The sequence below is a fragment of the Hypanus sabinus genome, chromosome 17 (genome assembly GCF_030144855.1).
Source record: "Hypanus sabinus isolate sHypSab1 chromosome 17, sHypSab1.hap1, whole genome shotgun sequence".
In the NCBI taxonomy this organism is placed as follows: domain Eukaryota; kingdom Metazoa; phylum Chordata; class Chondrichthyes; order Myliobatiformes; family Dasyatidae; genus Hypanus; species Hypanus sabinus.
The window spans coordinates 69,934,101-69,953,538 of NC_082722.1; the positions used below are offsets into that span (position 1 = coordinate 69,934,101).

The following is a 19,438-nucleotide window of genomic DNA, read 5'->3' on the forward strand; positions in this document are numbered from 1 at the left end:
CAAAGGCTGAGGAAAGTGCATCTCCCACTCCCCCATCCTCATTGCATTCTACAAGGGTTGTATTGAGAGCATCCTGAGCAGCTGCATCACTGCCTGGTTCAGAAATTGCACCATCTTGGATCGCAAGACCCTGCAGCGGATAGTGAGGTCAGCTGAGAAAATCGTCAGGGTCTCTCTTCCTGCCATCACGGACATTTACACTACACGCTGCACTCACAAAGGAAAGAGCATTATGAAGGACCCCATGCACCCCTCATACAATCTCTTCTCCCTCTTGCCGTCTGGGAAAAGGCTCCGAAGCATTCGGGCTCTCACGACTAGACTATGTAACAGTTTCTTCCCCCAAGCTATCAGACTCCTCAATACCTGAAGCCTGGACTGACACCTTGCCCTACTGTCCTGTTTATTATTTATTGTAATGCCTGCACTGTTTTCTGCACTTTACACAGTCTTGTGTAGGTCTGTAGTCTAGTGTAGTTTTCTCCGTGTTTTTTTTTATGTAGTTCAGTCTAGTTTTTGTACTGTGTCATGTATCTGGTCCTGAAAAACGTTGTCTCATTTTTACTATGTACTGTACCCGCAGTTATGGTTGAAATGACAATAAAAGTGACTTGACTTGACAAGAACCACTCACCAGTGGTGTTGGTGTTTTCTCAACGTCCAGGATAAGTTTTCCTATGTTTCCTCTGTCATGGATTCTCTGCATAGCTTCCTTCACCTGCAAAACATGGATGGACCTGTGCATCAGAATGAGAAACTAAACACAGCATTAGGAACTTCAGACGCTCAATTCATTATCATACACCTCAGGGAACAAATGCTAGCATCAGCTCATGAGCAGCTAATTATTGTTCTACCACTATATGCAGGGAAAAACTTACGTTACCATGTCAGTTATGAAATGAACTGTTTAGTTTATTTATAAGAGGCATAGAATGAGTGGACAACCAGAGACTTCTTTGCCCAGGACAGAAATGGGTAGAACATGGGGGCATAATTTTAAGGTGACTGGGGGAAAGTATAGGGTTGATAACAGAGGTAAGGTTTGTTACAGAGAGTGATGGGTACATCGAACATGCTCCAGAGGTAGTGGTAGAGGTGGATACATTATGTTCATTTAAGAGACTCAGATAGGCACGTGGATGATTGAAAAATGGAGGGCTCTGGAGGAGGTAAGGTTAGTTTGATCTTAGAATAGGTTAAAAGGTCAGCATGACTTCCTTTGTCTATCTTGGAAGCATTGGGATTATATATGGTGGAATCAACAAGGATCAACAAGGCCAGTGTAGTTTTCAACATCTTCAGGGAAGTGTGGATGTGCAAAGTCATATCAAGGAAAACCAAAATCAGAATTTTCAACTGAAATGTTAAAACAGTGCTCTTATTTGGCTCTGAAATCTGGAGAACAAAGAAGACACTACAGACCACTACATCACTACATCAACCATTGCCTAAGAAAGATTCTAAACATCAGATGGACTGACAAAGTAACCAACCAGTCTCTGCGGGAAAACACCAACCAGGGACCCATACAGATACAAATATGCAAACGGAAGTGGAGGTGGATTGGCCACACCGTGAGAAAATCAACCAACAAAGTCTCCAGGCAGACATTAAAATGGAGTCTCCAAGGAAAGAGGAAAAAAAAGGACATCCAAAGAACACATGGAGGAGAGGTGTTGAGGCGGAAATTAGACAATGGGACGCTCCTGGTTCACCCTTGAGTAATTGGCTCAGACCAGAGGATGATGGAAATGGGAGGTTATTGATAGCCAAAGGATAACCACTGGAAACTAAAAGCCAACAGCAACAACAACATTGTAAGTCGAACAAACTGTACAGTGCTGCAATGTCCAATGTTCTATGCTCTGTAACAGCTTACATTCATAAAGAGCCTTTCATTTCACTGCAGCTGAGATGCTGTCAATGGAAGGAGGTTATAAACCGTGACTGTTTGAAAGAGATAAATCATTCCAAGATATCACCTTCAAGGAAAGCAGGGAAGTTCTCCCTGGTGTCCTGACCAACAGTTATCCTTCAGTAATTATGATCCATACTTAAACTAATGTTTGATCATTGCTATACTTCAGTGGGATTTTTCTGTGTAAATGCTATTTACCAAGCATGCTATATAGCAGCAGGTCTAGAGTTCAGAAAGCACTGCATTGGCTAGACAGAGTCTGGAGGTATGCTGAGTCAGTTTGTTAGGCAACAAAATGTTATTCATACTTTCTTCAGTTTTTTTTTCACCCCAGCTTTCCTCAAAGTGCTGAACAAGCAATAAATACACTCCATGGCCACACTGTAACATGCGGTTATTTGAGTTGCTGTCATCTTCCTGTCAGCTTGAACCAGTCTGGCCATTCTCCTCTGACCCCTCTCATTAACAAGGTGTTTTCACCGACAGATCACAGCACTCTCTGTAAGTTCTAGAGACTGCTGTGGGTGAAAATCCCAGGAGGTCAGCAGTTTTTGAGATTCTCTAACCATCCCGTCTGGCAACAGATTCAGAATCAGGTTTATTATCACCGGCATGTGACATGAAATTTGTTAACTTAGCAGCAGCAGTTAAATGTAATACATAGATTAGAAGAAAGATAAGAATAAGAATGATAATTAATAAGTAAATCAATTACAGTATATTGAATAGATTAAAAATCGTGCAAAAAAACAGAAGTACTATATATTTTTAAAAAGTGAGGTTGTGTCCAAGGTTTCAATGTCCATTTAGGAATCAGATGGCAGAGGGGAAGAAGCTGTTACTGAATCGCTGAGTGTGTGCTTTCAGGCTTCTGTACCTCCTACCTGATGGTAACAGTGAGAAAAGGGCATGCCCTGGGTGCTGGTGGTCCTTAGTAATGGATGCTGCCTTTCTGAGACATTGCTCCTTGAAGATGTCCTGGGTACCCAAGATGGAGCTGACTAAATTTACAGCCCTCTGCAGGTCCTTTTGGTCCTGTGCAGTAGCCCCCCCCCCACCCCCCCCCCCCATACCAGACAGTGATGCAGCCTGTCAGAATGTTCTCCATGGTACATCTATATAAGTTTTTGAGTGTATTTGTTGACATATCAAAACTCTTCAAACTCCTAATGAAGTATAGCCACTATGTTGTCTTCTTTATAACTGCATCGATATGTTGGAACCAGGTTAGATCCTCAGGATCTTGACACCCAGGAACTTGAAGCTGCTCACTCTCTCCACTTCTGATCCCTCTATGAGGATTGGTATGTGTTCCTTCATCCTGCCCTTCTTGAAGACCACAATCAGCTCTTTTGTCTTACTGACGTTGAGTGCCAGGTTGTTGCTGCGGTACCATTACACTGGTTGGCGTATCTCACTCCCGTATGCCCTCTCATCACCACCTGAGATTCTACCAACAATGACTGTATCATCAGCAAGTGCATAGATGGTATTTGAGCTATGCCTAGCCACACAGTCCTGGGTGTATGGAGAGTAGAGCAGTGGGTTAAGCACCAACCCCTGAGGTGCACCATCACTGGGGAGGAGATGTTATCACCAATCCACACAGATTGTGGTCTTCCGGTTAGGAAGTCGAGGATCCTTCTTCTTCTTCTTCTTCTTCTTCTTCTTCTTGTTTTAAGTGTTTGGCACCCAGCTTAATGGTGCGTTACCACCGCCTTCTGCTCCGGAGTGTGGATCAGACAATAGACTTACATTCTAAATCCTTTCTCACACTCACACACACACACCTTAATTTACACTTTATCCTTCCTTCTTTGGCTATCCTAGTACCCTATTCCTGCTTATCCATCATATCCTATAAAAAGTCAAGGCTCCAGTTGCAGAGGGAGGTACAGAAGCTTAGGTACTGCATCTTCTTGATCAGGATTGTGGGAATGATGGTATTAACTGCTGAGCTATAGTCAATAAACAGCATCCTGACGTAGGTGTTTGTGTTGTCCAGCTGGTCTAAAGCCATGGGAAGAGCCATTGAGATTGCATTTGCCATTGACCTATTGTAACAATAGGCAAATTGCAATGGGTCCAGGTCCTTGTTGAGGCAGGAGTTCAGTCTAGTCATGACCAACCTCTCAAAGCATTTCATCACTGTCGATGTGATTGCTACCGGGCGATAGTCATTAATCATTCTTTGGTCAAAGTCACTTTGATCACATTTCTCCCCCATTTTGATGTTTGGTCTGAACAACTAAGCCTCTTGGCCATGTCTATATGCTTTTATGCATTGAGTTGCAGCCATATGACTGGCTGATTAGATATTTGCATTAACGAGCAGGTGTATAGATATACCTACTGTGAGGGAAAAATCTTTGCAGCCAATGTGTGCACAGCAAGATCCCTGAAACAACATGATAATTACCAGGGAGTCCATTTAAGTGGTAAATATATTCCGGGAAACCGGGGAGGAATTCCTTTCCCTTCAAATGAATCCCAGTCTCAGCCTGAGTATAGATGATTTTAATCATTCACCTACTAGATACCTCTGACAATATGGCAAGTCCAGAGCAAGGGTATGCCTCTGTCAGTCAATGATTTGTGTTCATTAACTGGAGTAGGTTTGATTATCACAGCATTTGAATTCAGAGTATAGAGAAGAATTCCATTTCCTGGGGCCCAGTTGACCTTGTTTGGGGAAATTGTCGCGATGTGAAAGGTGAGTTGGGTAGGGGCAGCGCAGTAGTGTAATGGCTAGCATTAAAACATTAAAACGTTTAGCATTTCTCATTGAAAATTACTGAAAATTGAAAGGCCTCGATAGAGTGGAGGTGAAGAGAACGTTTCCTATAGTGAGGGCATCTAGGTTCAGAGGAGAACCTCAGAATAGCAAGACATCCACTTAGAACAGAAATGAGGAGAAATTTATTTAGCTAGAGAGTGGTTAATCTGTGGATTTCATTGCCACATGCAGTTGTGGAGGTCAAGTCATTGGGAGAATTTATGGCAGAAGTTGGAGGCCTCTTAATTAGTCAAGTCAATTTACATATTTATTATTATTATTTTATTATTGTCATTTTATTTAATTTATTCATTTTATTCTATATTATGAATTGCATTGAACTGCTGCTGCTAAGTTAACAAATCTCATGTCACATGCCGGTGATAATAAACCTGATTCTGATTCTGATTCATAAAGGGTAGCAGGAGGAAGGCAGGAGATTAGGGCTAAGATGGAAATGGATGAGCCATGATGAAATGGCAGAGCAGTCTTGAGTGGGCCGAATGGACTAATTCTACTCCTATGCCTTACGGTTTTATGATCTTATATGATCTAGAGAGCCAGAGACCTGTGCTCAATTCCCGCTGATGTCTTAAAAATATTTTGAACACTTTTCCTAGAATTGCGTGGTTTTCCTTTAGGTGCTCCAGTTTCCTCCCACATTCCAAATAGACACAGATTAATAAGGATTAGTAAGTGATGTAGGCACTGGAAGTATGGTGACATTTGCGGGCTGCCCCCGTCACATCTTTGGGCTGCGTTGGTCATTGACACAAGCAACACATTTCAATGTCTATTTCAATGTTCCAATGTGCATGTGAGAAATAAAACTAATCTTTCATCTTCATGTACTGAAAACTGGGTTTTTTTAAATTTCCAAATGTGTACTTTCAAGACAATTTAAGATGTCACCCCAATTTTGTGGGAAGTGGGGGAGAATGTAACAGGAGTAGGAAAGGTCTTGGGCAGTTCATAACATATAAGATCTTTTCAACTGCCAATTACATAGGCATACTCACAATGATTTGCTGCAGTTTAAAGATATGAAGAAAGATTAGCTTTTTTTTAATCACACATACATCATACAGTGAGTTGTGTCACTGTGGGAAATCAAATCAGCAATTTTTTGTGGCTGTCTGTGGGATAACAAACCTCAGGGTTGTATACTTTATACATACTTTAATAATAAATGTACTTTGAATCTTTGAATTTTTGTTTACATTTAAAATTGTAATTTATAAGTTTAATGGTATTGCACTGTACTGATGCTGTAAAACAACAAATTTCACAACATATGTAATAAACCTGATTCTAAGAAAGGGAACTAGTTCTACCACTCACAGGAACGAGAATACATCCAGCTTCTGAATTCAATGACATCATTTGTATGTACAGGTGTCCATAAGTTGAGTATTCATAGCTCAGGAATCACCTATATCCTGAGTGGTCAGACAAGCTTTCACAGCCCCAAGTGATGTCATGATTAAACCTACATGTTACAGGAGAGGGGAAAGAAAAGCCTCCAACATTTCGTTCTGATCCTTGCCAGAGACCATAAAATGAAGCCCTTTATAAATCCAGTTTACTTTTCATTTGATATTGGGTATGGGATAGAAATTTCATGCCATCTTCCTTTTTATTCTGTCAAAATTCAGCTCTACCAACAGCAAGCAAGCAGCAACCTGTGTTGGTTCTTTAGAATCCTGTTGCTGGCACATTTTGTGGAGAGCCCTTCAAATGCTGGCTCATTCCCAGAGGCCACTTGTTCTAACTTTTGAAGGACAGTGTTGGTTATTCAACATCAATACTGATGTGGTTATGGCTTGAAAGGATTATAGAGGCAGTACAGAATGAAGATTCACAGCACAATCGTTCTTAGAGCGCTGGTATGAATGGACCATTGATCTGGAGGTATGTGTTAGATTCTGAAGACACATTTAGATTTCAAGATTCAAATTTATTTATCACATGTACATTGAAAAAAACAGTGAAAATGTGTTGTTCACATTAACAACAAAGCTTGAGTTTAAATGTAATACAAGATTTATTTGTAAAACTTAAATTTAAATATTTAAATAAATATGGTATTAAAAGTTTGAGACTGCATTCATGGGAACTTTCAGAAAACTCCTCCAGTCCTCTGATGTCTTTCAAAGACAACACTTCCTCTCTCTACTAGACCAAGTAGTCTAGAAGGAGAAGGAGAATTAGGCCATTCATCCATCAAGTCTGCTGAACCATTCCAGCATGCCTGATTTATGACACTCTCAACCGAATTCTCCTGCCTTCTCCCTGTGACCTTTGACACCCTTCCAAGTTAAGAAATCCAGCTTGGCCTACATGTGACTTCATCCTCGGAGCAAAGTGGCTGAAAGTCTACAGATGCCGGAAATCCAAAGCAACACACACAAAACGCTGGAGGAACTCAGCCAGTCCGGCAGTATCTATGGAAAAGAGTAAACAGTTGACAATTCGGAAGAAAGGTCTCAGCCCGAAATGTTGACTTTTCATTCCAGAGATGCTGCCTTACCTGCTGAGTTCCTCCAGCATTTTGTTTGTGGTGCTTTGATTTTTAATTATCTCTTCAGTTAATAAAGGATATTCAAAGCAATCACAAGATCAGCCCCCACATCCTATGAATAAATAAACAGCTTCTTCCATCACATCCTCTCCAGCTCTTTGGTTGAGTTCTCCAATTAGTCCCAAAATCCTGATTACATCTTTTCCCTTGAAACTTTATAAAAGAAAATCCATTAAATAACTACTGTAATATTATTTTTGAAATGATAACAAATGTTTTATAGCAATTTTATACCCTCACCCCATCTTCCTGCCACCCCACCAGAGTTAGAGTTCCTCTTGGCCTCACCTATCACCCCATCAGTCTCTGCATCCAGCACATAATTCTCTGTAACATCCACCATCTCCAATGGGATCCCAACACCAAGCACTTATTTCCATTTCCATTTCCCCCACCCCTCCCCACTTTCTGCTTCCCACAGGGATCGCTCCTATGTGGCTCCCTTGTCCATTTGTTCCTCCCGGTTCCTATCCTTGCAGATAGAACAAGTGCCACACCCGCCACTACACCTCCTCCCTCACTACCAACCAGGCCCTAAACAGTTCTTCTAGCTGAGGCAGCACTTCACCTGTGAGTTTGTTGGGGGTCATCTACGGTATCTGGTCTCCCGGTGTGGTCTCCCGTACACCGGCGAGACGAGGTAGACGGTGCGTATTTTGCCGAGCACCTACGTGCCATCTGCCAGGAAAAGTGGGATCTCCCAGTGGACTCTTTCACCTTATTGCCTTCCCTGCCCATCACCTCCCTCTGTGCTCCTCTCCCTTCCCTTTCTTCTCTAGTCTTCTACCCTCTCCAATCAGATTCCCCCTTCTCCAGCCCTTGATCTCTTTTACCAATCAACTTCCCAACTCCTTACTTCACCTCCCCCCCCTCCCCCCACCTTCTTGCTCTGACTTCTGATCTTTTTTCCGGTCATGATGAAGGACATTAGCCTGAAAGGTCAACTGTTTCCTCTTTTTCATAAATGCAGCATGGCCTGATGACTTCCTCCAGCATTTTGTTCGCGTTGCTTGGACTTCTAGCATCTGCAGATTTTCTTGAATTTTTATACCAATGTATTGTGTTGTGGGGTGGGGTGGAGATATGTCTTCACCAATGGAGGTGTAAGGTGCTTCTTCCCTACACTGGCCTGCAGAGCTCCCTTGGGCAAAGTGTAGCACCTGCTTAGCCCCCCTCCCTCAATCTGGGTCACGTGAAGCCATGGGAGCAGGTGGTGGACGGTTGTATCAGCAGCTGGTGCAGCTCACAAGTCCTGCTTATGCAACCACTGACATCAGGCAGACAGTCTTTGAAGAGTATTGATAATGGCTGGGGTCACCCATCTTGTAAAGACACGGCCCAGAGGAAAGCAACGGCAAAAGACTTCTGTAAACAGATTTGCCAAGAACAGTCATGGTCATGGAAAGACCATGATCACTCACGTCATACGACATGGCACATAATGAACAAACACCTCCATCAAGTACCCCCGTGTCCTGCTACTCAAAAATAGAGCACGGAACATAGAATATTACAGCACCGTACAGGACTCTACAATCAATCTAGCTCTTCCCTCCTACATAGCCCAAACAATACAAATAATTTCTTTTATTGCAGAACAGGCAGACTTGAGGCAGTAAAATCTCTTCAGAAACACTGGTGAAATTTTCTGATTTTTTGCATTTGATTGCCTGCATATGTGATACATGAACCACAGCTTAACTTTGATGCGTCAGGCAGGAAGCGTACAGAATCGGTTAATCAATCTCTTGCCCAACATCACCCTCAACTCACTCTCTTAACCATAACACCGGAAATGATCAAGTTGGTTTCTTGGCAGTCTAGGTTAAAAATCAAGTTTTTAAAAGTTTGGATTTCCTTGTCTTCATTAACTTAAATCCTGACTGAAATGTTCAGCCTCAATTGTGTGGGTTCTGTCATTGATGGATGTGAGATTACAGTCAGCACACCAGAGATAGATATGATATTGCTCCACTCTCAGCCTCACAGTGAAGACTGCTCGGTAATACCAGCAGAGTGAAGGTTCAAAATCAAAGTAAATTTATTATCACAGTATCATACACAACCTTGGGAAATTACAGTAACTACAACAAACAAAATAGAATCAATAAAAGACCACACTCAACAGGGCAGATGGGTACCACAGGTTCCACACCACCAGCTTGAGGTTCAGAAACAGTTATTACTCTCCAACCATCAGGATCCTGAAGCAGCATGGATCACTTCACTCACCCCAACACCAAACTGAATCCACAACCTTGAGACTCACGTATTTTTGCACACTGGTTGTTTCTTGCACAATTTTGTATAACTTACTAATTTATATTTTGAATGTTGAGTTCCTGGTGATCTGTGCCTCTGATGTTATCGCAGATATGTTTTTCATTACGGCAGTGCAAATACTTACTTGTGCATATGACAATAACCTCAGTTTTGAGTTTGCAAATGGGTCATCAGTCATTCATTATCATTGGGTCTAAATACTTGAATGTCCACCCAAATAGTGGTGCAACAGCAGCACCTTCATCAGAGAAACTACAGCAGTTCAAGAAGGTGATTCACACAACCTTCTCAAGAACAACTGTGAGGACAATTAATGCTGGGCTCATTAGTGAGATCTTATCAAAATACTGAATAGGAGTTTCTTCTTCAATGTGTTGAGTTTTCCCACCGGTCCATTCATCATCTCCTGAAACCTCTGGTCAGATTAATCCATGGGTCTTGTACTCTGAGGTGAGCACGCAGAACACTGAGCACTACAACACAATATACAGCTAGAGTACCTAAGACTTTTGCACAGTACTGTATATGTCACCGTGGAGTGGAGAGCAAGTTCGTACGTTGGGGACAAAAGATTTTGGGAATTATCAGGATGGAGTGCCGCGGGATGGGTGTGGCACAGGAGGCAGAGAATGAATGCCATGAACAGGTGGTGGCGTGAGTGCAGACACACCCAGCCCTGAGATGCCAGGCAAGATAATTTGATTCCAGATAATTAGTTTATTGATTATAGAATGTTTCTCCGGTGCTTACTGCTCCCTCCCCTCTCCCTTCCCCTTTTCCAAACCATGATTCTTTCCTCCCTATCTCAGAAGTTTCTCCCTAAGACACTCTCAGTCCACAATAGAGAACTATATCAGAGTCAGACTTATCATCACTCACATCCAGTATGTCATGACATTTGCTTTTTTTTATGGCAGCAGTACAATGTAATACATAACATTACTGCAGTACTGTGCAAAAGTCTTAGGCACCCCAGCTATATATATGTGCCCAAGACTTTTGCATAGTACTATACATTGGAACATACCTTGAAATGCATCATTTACCAACAAATTAAATCAGTGAGGATTGTGCTGGTCTGCTATCAAATGTTGCCATGCTTATTGCATCAACATACCAGATCCACAACTCTATAAGCCTAACACGTACATTTTTGGAATATGGGATAAAACCAGACCTTCCAGATGAAACTCACGGGTCATAGGAAGAACTTGCAGACTCCTTACAGACAGCAGAGAGAATTGAAACTGGATTGCTAGTGCTATAAAGCAATACTGTAACCACTAATTATAGTCAAGAATGGTACGATGATACCTTTGAAGGTTGGGTAGGAAAATGAGTTGTCCATGTTCCTCCAGAAAAGGGAGCTAACTCAAGGGGCACAGACTTACATTTATTTCTAGGAACTCCTCTCTTTTACTTTATATACAAGCTTTGTTTCATTCACAAACTGCATGTCCTTATAATTCTTCAGACCGGATCATTATTGTTTAGCTAAAAGAGAAGTGTTCCTAATATGACACAATATTCACTCTAAAATAAACAACTCTTATGCTGTAGTTGAACCCAAACTATTGTGGATTGTTTTTGGTCGCCTTGCTGTAAAAAAAGATACAATTAAGCTGGAAGAAGTGCAGAGGAGATTGACAAGATGTTGCAAGGCTTTAGCAGGCTGCATTATAAGACACAGGAGCGGAATTAGACCATTAGGATTCAATTCCTGCCACTGTTTGTAAAGAATTCCTATGTGCTCCGTGACTGCAAGGTTTCCTGCAAGGTGCTCTGGTTTCCTTCCACATTCCAAAAGATGTTCAGGCTAGGGTTAGTGAATTGTGGGCATGCTATTTTGGAGACAGAAGCATAGCAACACCTACGGACTGTCCTCAATACAAATTCAGATTATGTTGGTTGTTGATGCAAAAAATGCATTTCGCTGAATGTAATGATGTCTCAAAGTACATGTGACAAATAAAGATAGTCAATCTTTTAATCTTTAATCTTTAGTTTGGGCTATCTAGTCTGCTAGCCTAATGGAAAGACCATAAGATATAAGAGCAGAGCTAGGCCATTTGGCCCATTGAGTCTGTTCTGCTATTTCATCAATTTTCCTCTCAGCTCCAATCTCCTGTCTTCTCTCTGTATCCCTTCAATCCTGACCAATCAACAACCTATCAAAATATGCCTTAAATATACATAAAGGGCTGGCGTCTATGGCTGCCTGTGGCAAAGAATTCCACAGATTCACCACTCTCTAGCTAAAAAAAAAATTCTTCTCGTCTTCATTCTAAAAGAACACCCCTCTATTCTAAGACAGTGTCCTCTGGTCTTAGGCTCTCCCATCATTGGGAACATCCCGTCCACATCCACTCTATCCAAACCTTTCACCATTCAGAAGGTTTCAATGGGGTCACCCCTTATTCTTCTGAATTCTAGTGAATACAAACCCAGAGCCATCACACAATCTTCATATGACAAGGCATTCAATTTTATGAAAGAGGTTGAGCAGTTTGGGACTGTATTCACTGGATTCTAGGAGGTTGAAGGTGATCTTATTGAAATGTATAAAATCACAAGGGGCATAAAAATGGTGAATGTACTCAGTCTTTTTTCCCAGGTTTGGGGAATTTAAAACTGGAGGTTTAAAGTTGAGTGGGGAGGGATTTAATAGGAACCTGAGCAGCAACATTTAAAAGGCAGGTGAATGGCTGGGGATAGGAAAGGTTTAGAGCAGGGGTTTTCAACCATTTTTTATGCCATGGACCAATACCATTCAGCAAAGGGTCCATGGACCCCAGATTGGGAATCCATAGTTTAGAAATATAGGGGCCAAACGTGGACAAATGGAATTAGCATGGATGGAAATCTTGGACCTGGTCTGAAGGTCCTGTTTCCATTTTGGATGACTATATGCCATTAGGATGAAAATAAACATTGCAGGTCACAAAAGTAAGCTGAATTATCCCATCTTTTGGTAAACCACTATTTGAGAAATCTCTAATATTAGTCACAGCCTTTGCTGATAATGAGCTATTTAATATTCAAGTGACCCAGTTTAATTAGTGAGCAAGGTGACTGGCAAGGCAGCAATAAATGAAGCAGAGATAATCTTTAATGAAGTTATTAATTAAAGGGCTTTAAGGAGTATCCAATTATCTAAGCTTCAGGCAAATGTGTGGTGAAAGGACTCTCCCAGTTCCCGGTTAAACAAACTTTTGTGAGTTCCATTGTATGCTAAATACAAAATAACTCTTTATTAACCTAAACAATTAACCTACTGTTCCTAACCCACAATCAGGGGATTCTTGGGATAGGCCTATCAAAAAATTCTGGATTTTGGAATACTATTGCAAACAGAGCATTTGAAATGTAGATAGGGATATGTGACATGAGGGGCAGAGAATTAATGATCTCAGCAGTTAATTAATATCACCACCAGTGCCAAGTATCTATCAAGTCTGACAAAAAGTACTTTCACATTTGGCAACTTCTGCATAGGGATCTACTTTCACTCATCTGCCATTTCACCACTCACATCTGCAACTGATCTACAGTACATATCGTTGCAAAGGCAAGTTGAAGAGATACACTCATACAGAAGGCTGAATTTGCTAGCTTATATGTCATACAGTGAAATTTTTCCCTCCTCTTTCCCTCTTCCTCTATTCCCCACTCTGGTCTATCATCTCTTCTCCTGGGTCCACCCCTCCTTCCCTTTCTCCTATGTTGCACTCTTCTCTCCTATCAGATGCCTTCCTCTCTGGCCCTTTATGTTTCCAACCCACCTGGCTTCATCTATCTCCTTCCTCTCCCCACAACTTTTTATTTTGGTGTCTTCCCCCCTCCATTCCAGTCACAAAACGTTAACTGTCCTTTATTTCCATGGATGCTACCTGATTTGCTTATTTCCTCCAGTATTTTGTGTGTGTTGCTTTGGATTTCCAACATCCTCACACTTTCTTGCGTTTATGTTATACAGTGAGATCAAAGTTCAAAGCACATTTATTATCAAAGTATATCAAAATATCAAGGCAGTTTTGGCCCTTATCTAAGAAAGGATGTGCTGACATTGGAGAGGGTTCAAAGAAGGTTCACAAAAATGATTCCAGGATTGAAAGGTTTGTCATATGAGGAGCGTTTGATTGCTCTAGGCCTCTACTCACTGAATTAAGAAGAATAAGGAATGACCTCATTGAAACCTATTAAAAGGCCTCAATAGATATGAGGAGAAGGCAGGAGATTGGGGCTGAGCAGGAAAATAGATCAGCCATGATGAAATGGTGGAGCAGACTCGATGGGCCAAATAGCCTAATTCGGCTCCTATATCTTATCATCTTATGGTCTTACATGTCACCATATAGAACACCGAGGTTAATTTTCTTGTGGGCATACTCAATAAATCTATAATGGAGAGAGGAATATTCATTTTTAATTTCACCTATTCTTGGATGAGAATTTAAGCAAATAGATTTCATCATTTTCTTACCAGGAGGTTCTAGGGTTGTGTTTGAGATGCTTTTCAGACCACAATTAGAGTTATGTGAGCAATCCCATTTCTAAGAAAGAATTATTCTGACATTGGAGAGGATCCAGAGGATGTTAATGAGAATGATTTAAGGAATGAAAAGGTTAAAATATGAGGAGTGCTTATGAGTCTGGGCCTTTAGAAGAAATGAAGGGGGATCTCATTGAAACCTACTGAACATTGGGAGAGTCTAGGGCCAGAGGACTCAGCCTCAGAATAGAAGGATTCCTTTTAGAAAGAAATTAGGAGGAATTTCTTTAGGCAGAGGACGGTGAATCACATTGCCACAGGTGGCTGTGGAGGGCCATTCATTGCGTATATTTAAAGTGGATGGTGATAGGTTCTTGATTAGTAAGGGCTTCAAAGGCTATGGGCAGAGGGTAGAAGAATGGGGTTGAGAAAGAAAATAAATTGGTCATGACCATTAGGTGGACCAGACTCAATGGGCCAAATGGCCTCATTCTGTCCCTACATATAAAGGTTTTTTTTAGATGGGCACATAAACATGCAGGGGCTGGAGAGATATGGATCATGTGCCGGGAGAAGGGATTAGTTTAATTTGGTATCACGCTCAGCACAGACACTGAGAGCCGAAGGGCCTGGTTCGGTGCTCTGCTGTTCTCTGTTCCATGTAGAATTATGTGGTAACAATAAACCATTTTACCACCGGCCAGGGGCAATTCCCAGTTATCATTTAACCTATCAAACCCCATGACTTTGGCCTATAGGGGAAAACTGGAGCAAATGGAGGAAACCCACATGGTCATGGAGAGAACGTGGAAACTCCACAAAGACAGTACCAGAGGTTAGGATTGAACCCACATTGTTCCGGTTGTGTGTTTTACTGCTATGACGTGGTTCTGCCCTCAACCTGGAATCCAGTGACTCCTTGCTTAATGATATTGGTCTATGGCTTAGAAAAGGATGGGAACCCCTGTCCTAGATGTTTGGCATTCCGTCAGGATCAGAATCAGGTTTAATATCACTGGCATATGTCACGAAATCTGTTGTTTTGCGGCAGCAGTACGTTGTAATACATAGTACTAAAAAAACTCTAAATTCCAATAAGTATATATAAAATAAATAAATTAAATAAGCAGTGCAAAAGAGAGGGGAAACAACATACTAAGGAAATATTTGAAGTTTCATTGTCCATTCAGAAATCCGATGGTGGAGGGGAAGAAGCTGTTCCTGAAACATTGAGTGTCTGTCCTCAGGCTCCTGTACCTCCTCCTTGAGGGAGGAATGAGAACAGGGCACGTCCTGGGCAAGGCCTGTTCAGCAGAGAGCAATGGATGGTATAACTGCGTAGCGGTTAGCGTAACTCTTTACAGTGCTAGTGACCTGGCTTCACCACCCGCCACAGTCTGTAAGGAAACTGTACATTCTCACTGTGAGTGTGTGGGTTTCCTCCAAGTGCTCTGGTTTTCTCCAACACTCCAAAGAAGTATGGATTAGTAGGCTAAGTGGTCACATTGGTGTAACTGGACAGCAGAGGCCCATTGGGCTATTCACTAAATAAAACAACACCGGCATACCTCAGGGATGTGTGCTCAGCCCACTGCTCTACTCTCTCTACACTCATGACCCTGTGGCTAGGCGCAAATGTCATCTATAAATTTGCTAACAATACAACTATTGCTGGCAGAATTTCAGATGGTGATGAGAGGGCATACAGAAGTGAGATGTATCAGCTAGTCGAGTGGCGTCGCAGCGACAACTTTGCACTCAAAGTCAGTGAGACCAAGAACTGATTGTAGACTTTGGATTGGGTAAGATGAGGGAATACACACCAGTCCTCACAGAGGGATCAGAAGTGGAAAGAGTGAGCAATTTCAAGCTCCTTGGTGTCAACATCTCTGAAGATCTATCCTGAACCCAACATATTGATGCCGCTACAGAGAAGGCACAAGAGCAGCTACATTTCATTAGCAGTTTGAAAAAATTTAGTATGTCACCAAAGACACTCATAAATCTCTACAGCTGTACCATGGAGAGCATTCTAACTGGCTACATCACCGTCTGGTATGTGGGGGGGGGGCTAGTGGACAGGATCGAAATGTGCTGTTGAGAGTTGTAAACTTAGTCAGCTTCATCACGAGCATAATATCCAGAACATCTTCAAAGAGCAACGCCTCAAAAATCCATCATTAAGGACCTCTTCACCCAGGTCATACCCTCTTCTCATGGCTGCCATCAGGACGGAGGTATAGAAGCCTGAATGTGCACATTCAATGATCAGCAGCACCTTCTTCCCCACTGCCATCAGATTTTTGAATGGCCACTGAACCCATGAACAGTACCTCACTGCTTTTTTGCACTAATTTAATTTAACTATTACTGTAATTCACGGTTATTTTCCAATTGTTATGTATTGCCTTGTACAGCTGCTGCAAAGACAACAGGTTTCACGAAATATGCCAGTGATATTAAACCTGAATCTGATTCTGAAATAAAGAAGTCAATATTGACAGCCCAGCAGAAGGTCCTTGAAAGAACTCAGCTCACCGTCACTTTGTACTGAAAACAACTAAACAGGAGCCTTTCGGTTTCTGGCCAGATTGAGTTGAAGCTGACATTTGACAGATTATTTCACGCTGCCTTATGAATATTATTATTTGAGGCAGATGAGTTATTACACTACTCCAGCAGTCTAATTGCTTCTTGGAAAACAATGTGAGGATTAGCTCTGCTGCATGCTAAGTGAATATTACATTCACAGGAGCAACTTTTCCATTTCACTAATCCTGTAAACAACGGCAAATCTCATAATCCACATTCTTTCACAGGGCACGGAGAAAATGGAAACCTGAACTTTGTGATACATTTCCAGCAGAGATAAAGGGATCCAGGATCAACTTTGTTCATCATAGACATTTACATATCTTAGGAACTTGCTGTGGTCTGCTGTTGTGAAATGCTTCAGGAAGCAATACTCAACAATTATAGAAAAATAAAAGAATTCTATAAAATAAACTACAGCATGGAACAGGCCCTCCTGGCACAATGAGCTGCAACGCCCTTTGACCCACCTATTTAACCCTAACCTAATCACAGGATAATTTACACTAACCATTTAACCTACCAACCAGTACGTCTTCGGTGTGTGGGAGGAAACCAGAGCACCGGAGGAAACTAACACAGTCACAGGGAGAACGTACAAACTCCATACAGATGGCACTGGAATTGAACTCTGAACTCCAAATGTCTGGAGTACAATAGTGTTGTGCTAACCGCTATGCTACTGCACAAATACAGATATGGAATAAATGTGCAAAATACATTAATTCTAGTATGTAGTTATAATGTAAATAGCATTATAGAAAAGAGGCTTAAAGTGTTTATTGTGCAGTGCAGGGGGTGGGGGTCTAACTAGAATGATTGATCAGATTAATTGCCTGGGGGAGAAACTTCTAAGACGGCATGAAGTTTTTGTTTTGATTGTTGTTTAGTGCTTTCAAGAAGGGAGCTCTTGGAAAAGGCTGTTTACTAGGTGGGTGGTGTCCGCACTGATATTTCTTAAAATGTAAATAGCATTATAGAAAAGAGGCTTAAAGTGTTTATTGTGCAGTGCAGGGGGTGGGGGTCTAACTAGAATGATTGATCAGATTAATTGCCTGGGGGAGAAACTTCTAAGACGGCATGAAGTTTTTGTTTTGATTGTTGTTTAGTGCTTTCAAGAAGGGAGCTCTTGGAAAAGGCTGTTTACTAGGTGGGTGGTGTCCGCACTGATATTTCTTACCCAGTTCTTTATCCTGGAACCGTACAGCAGAAAAAGAATTGCTGGTTTTAAAAAGAAATCATTCAGCATATTAATCTGTTCCTGGCACCGTACTCAATGCCAGCTTTGAATGTTTTGCACGTTGTGAAGCTAAGGGTCTTGGCAGTTGGTAGCTGACATTTGGAAGATTTGCAATTGCTCCCACGAGAAAAGCTAAATTTGAAAGGGAAGTTGTCGGCTGTTGACAAAGTCCCAGATGGGAGACAAACCCAAAATTCTAGGGCCCATGGGATTTGCGGCGTTGGCAAAGTGGATTCATGACCGGCTTGACAATGGGAGAGAGAAGTTGATGGGAGAGGGTGATGTATGGTGGATGTATGCCTGTCCCTAGTGGTACTGTATAGTTGCTGTTTGTCATACACTGTGAATGATATGCATTCGAACAACAATCACAAAATGTTGATGTGCAGCTGAAAGACCTCACTAATACCTCTACTTCCACAGAAGTAAAAGAAAATTGACTCGTACAACTTTTTATTGATGCACCATAAATAGGATTTTATTTGGATGTATAGCAGCTTGGTACGGCAACTTCCCTGCCCGTGACCGTAACAAACTGCGGAGAGTTGTGGGCACAGCTCAGCGCATCACGAAAACCAGCCTCCCATCTATGTCTGTACCACACTCACTGCTTCAGCAAAGTAGCCAGTACAAGCAAAGACCTCACCCACTCCAAGCAGTCTCCCTTTTCCCTTCTCCCCTCCCCAATTGGGCAGAAGATATAAAAGCCAGAAAGCATGTGACAAAAGGCCCAAGGATAGCTTCTGTCCCGCTGTTACAAGACAATCTACTCCGTTATGATCTTGTACCTGATTGTTTACCTGCACTGCTCTTTCTCTATACAATTTATTCTGCATCCTGTTACTGTATTACCTTGTTCTACCTCAGCGCACTGTGTAGTGATTTAATTTGTTTGAACAGCATGCAAGATATGAAAACTTTCCACTGTATCTCAGTATATGTGCCAATAGTAAACCAATACCGATTTCAAACAACAAGATTGGTGGAGTTTTTGACAGTATCAGAAGTGCTGTCTTTGTGGTGTTTTCATGTTCTCCCTGTTATCTCATGGGTTTCCTCAGGGTGCTCTGCTTTCCTCCCACGTAAACATGGGAACAGGAGGGGAAACTTCCTCACTCAGAGGGTCATGAGAGTGTGGAATGAGCTGCCAGTGCAAGTGATGTATGCAAGCTCAATTTCATCACTTAAAAGACGTTTGGATAGGTACATGGATGGCAGGGGCATGGAGGGCTATGGTCTGCGCGCAGGTCAATGGGAGTAGGCAGATTCAATGGTTCAGCATGGACTAGATGGGCCAAAGGGCCTGTTTCTGTGCTGTATGACTCTATTCTAAAGATGTAGGTTAATTATACATTGTAACCTGCCATTCACTTCAATGAGATTCTCGGTGTCTTGTGTTCGAACATAAGGGATAAGGAACAATTCTTTTTCAGTTACTTCATTTTAGTAATTTTAATTATTTATAATTATTTTGAAGTATTTTAATTAACAAAGAGGACAAAAAATTAAAAACTTAATTTAGCAGTTTCCTATGTCTTTTAACGTCAGAGACA

General features: G+C 41.7%; 1 protein-coding gene across 1 annotated transcript in view; it reads right to left on the reverse strand.

The window, feature by feature from the left end:
• Positions 1-19,438, reverse strand: part of vat1l (vesicle amine transport 1-like) — a 182,823-nt gene that overhangs the window by 16,664 nt on the left and 146,721 nt on the right. Inside the window, exon 8 of the mRNA XM_059993500.1 lies at positions 635-718. Within this exon, the coding sequence (XP_059849483.1) occupies positions 635-718 (84 nt within the window). The remainder of the gene's footprint in view (positions 1-634; positions 719-19,438) is intronic.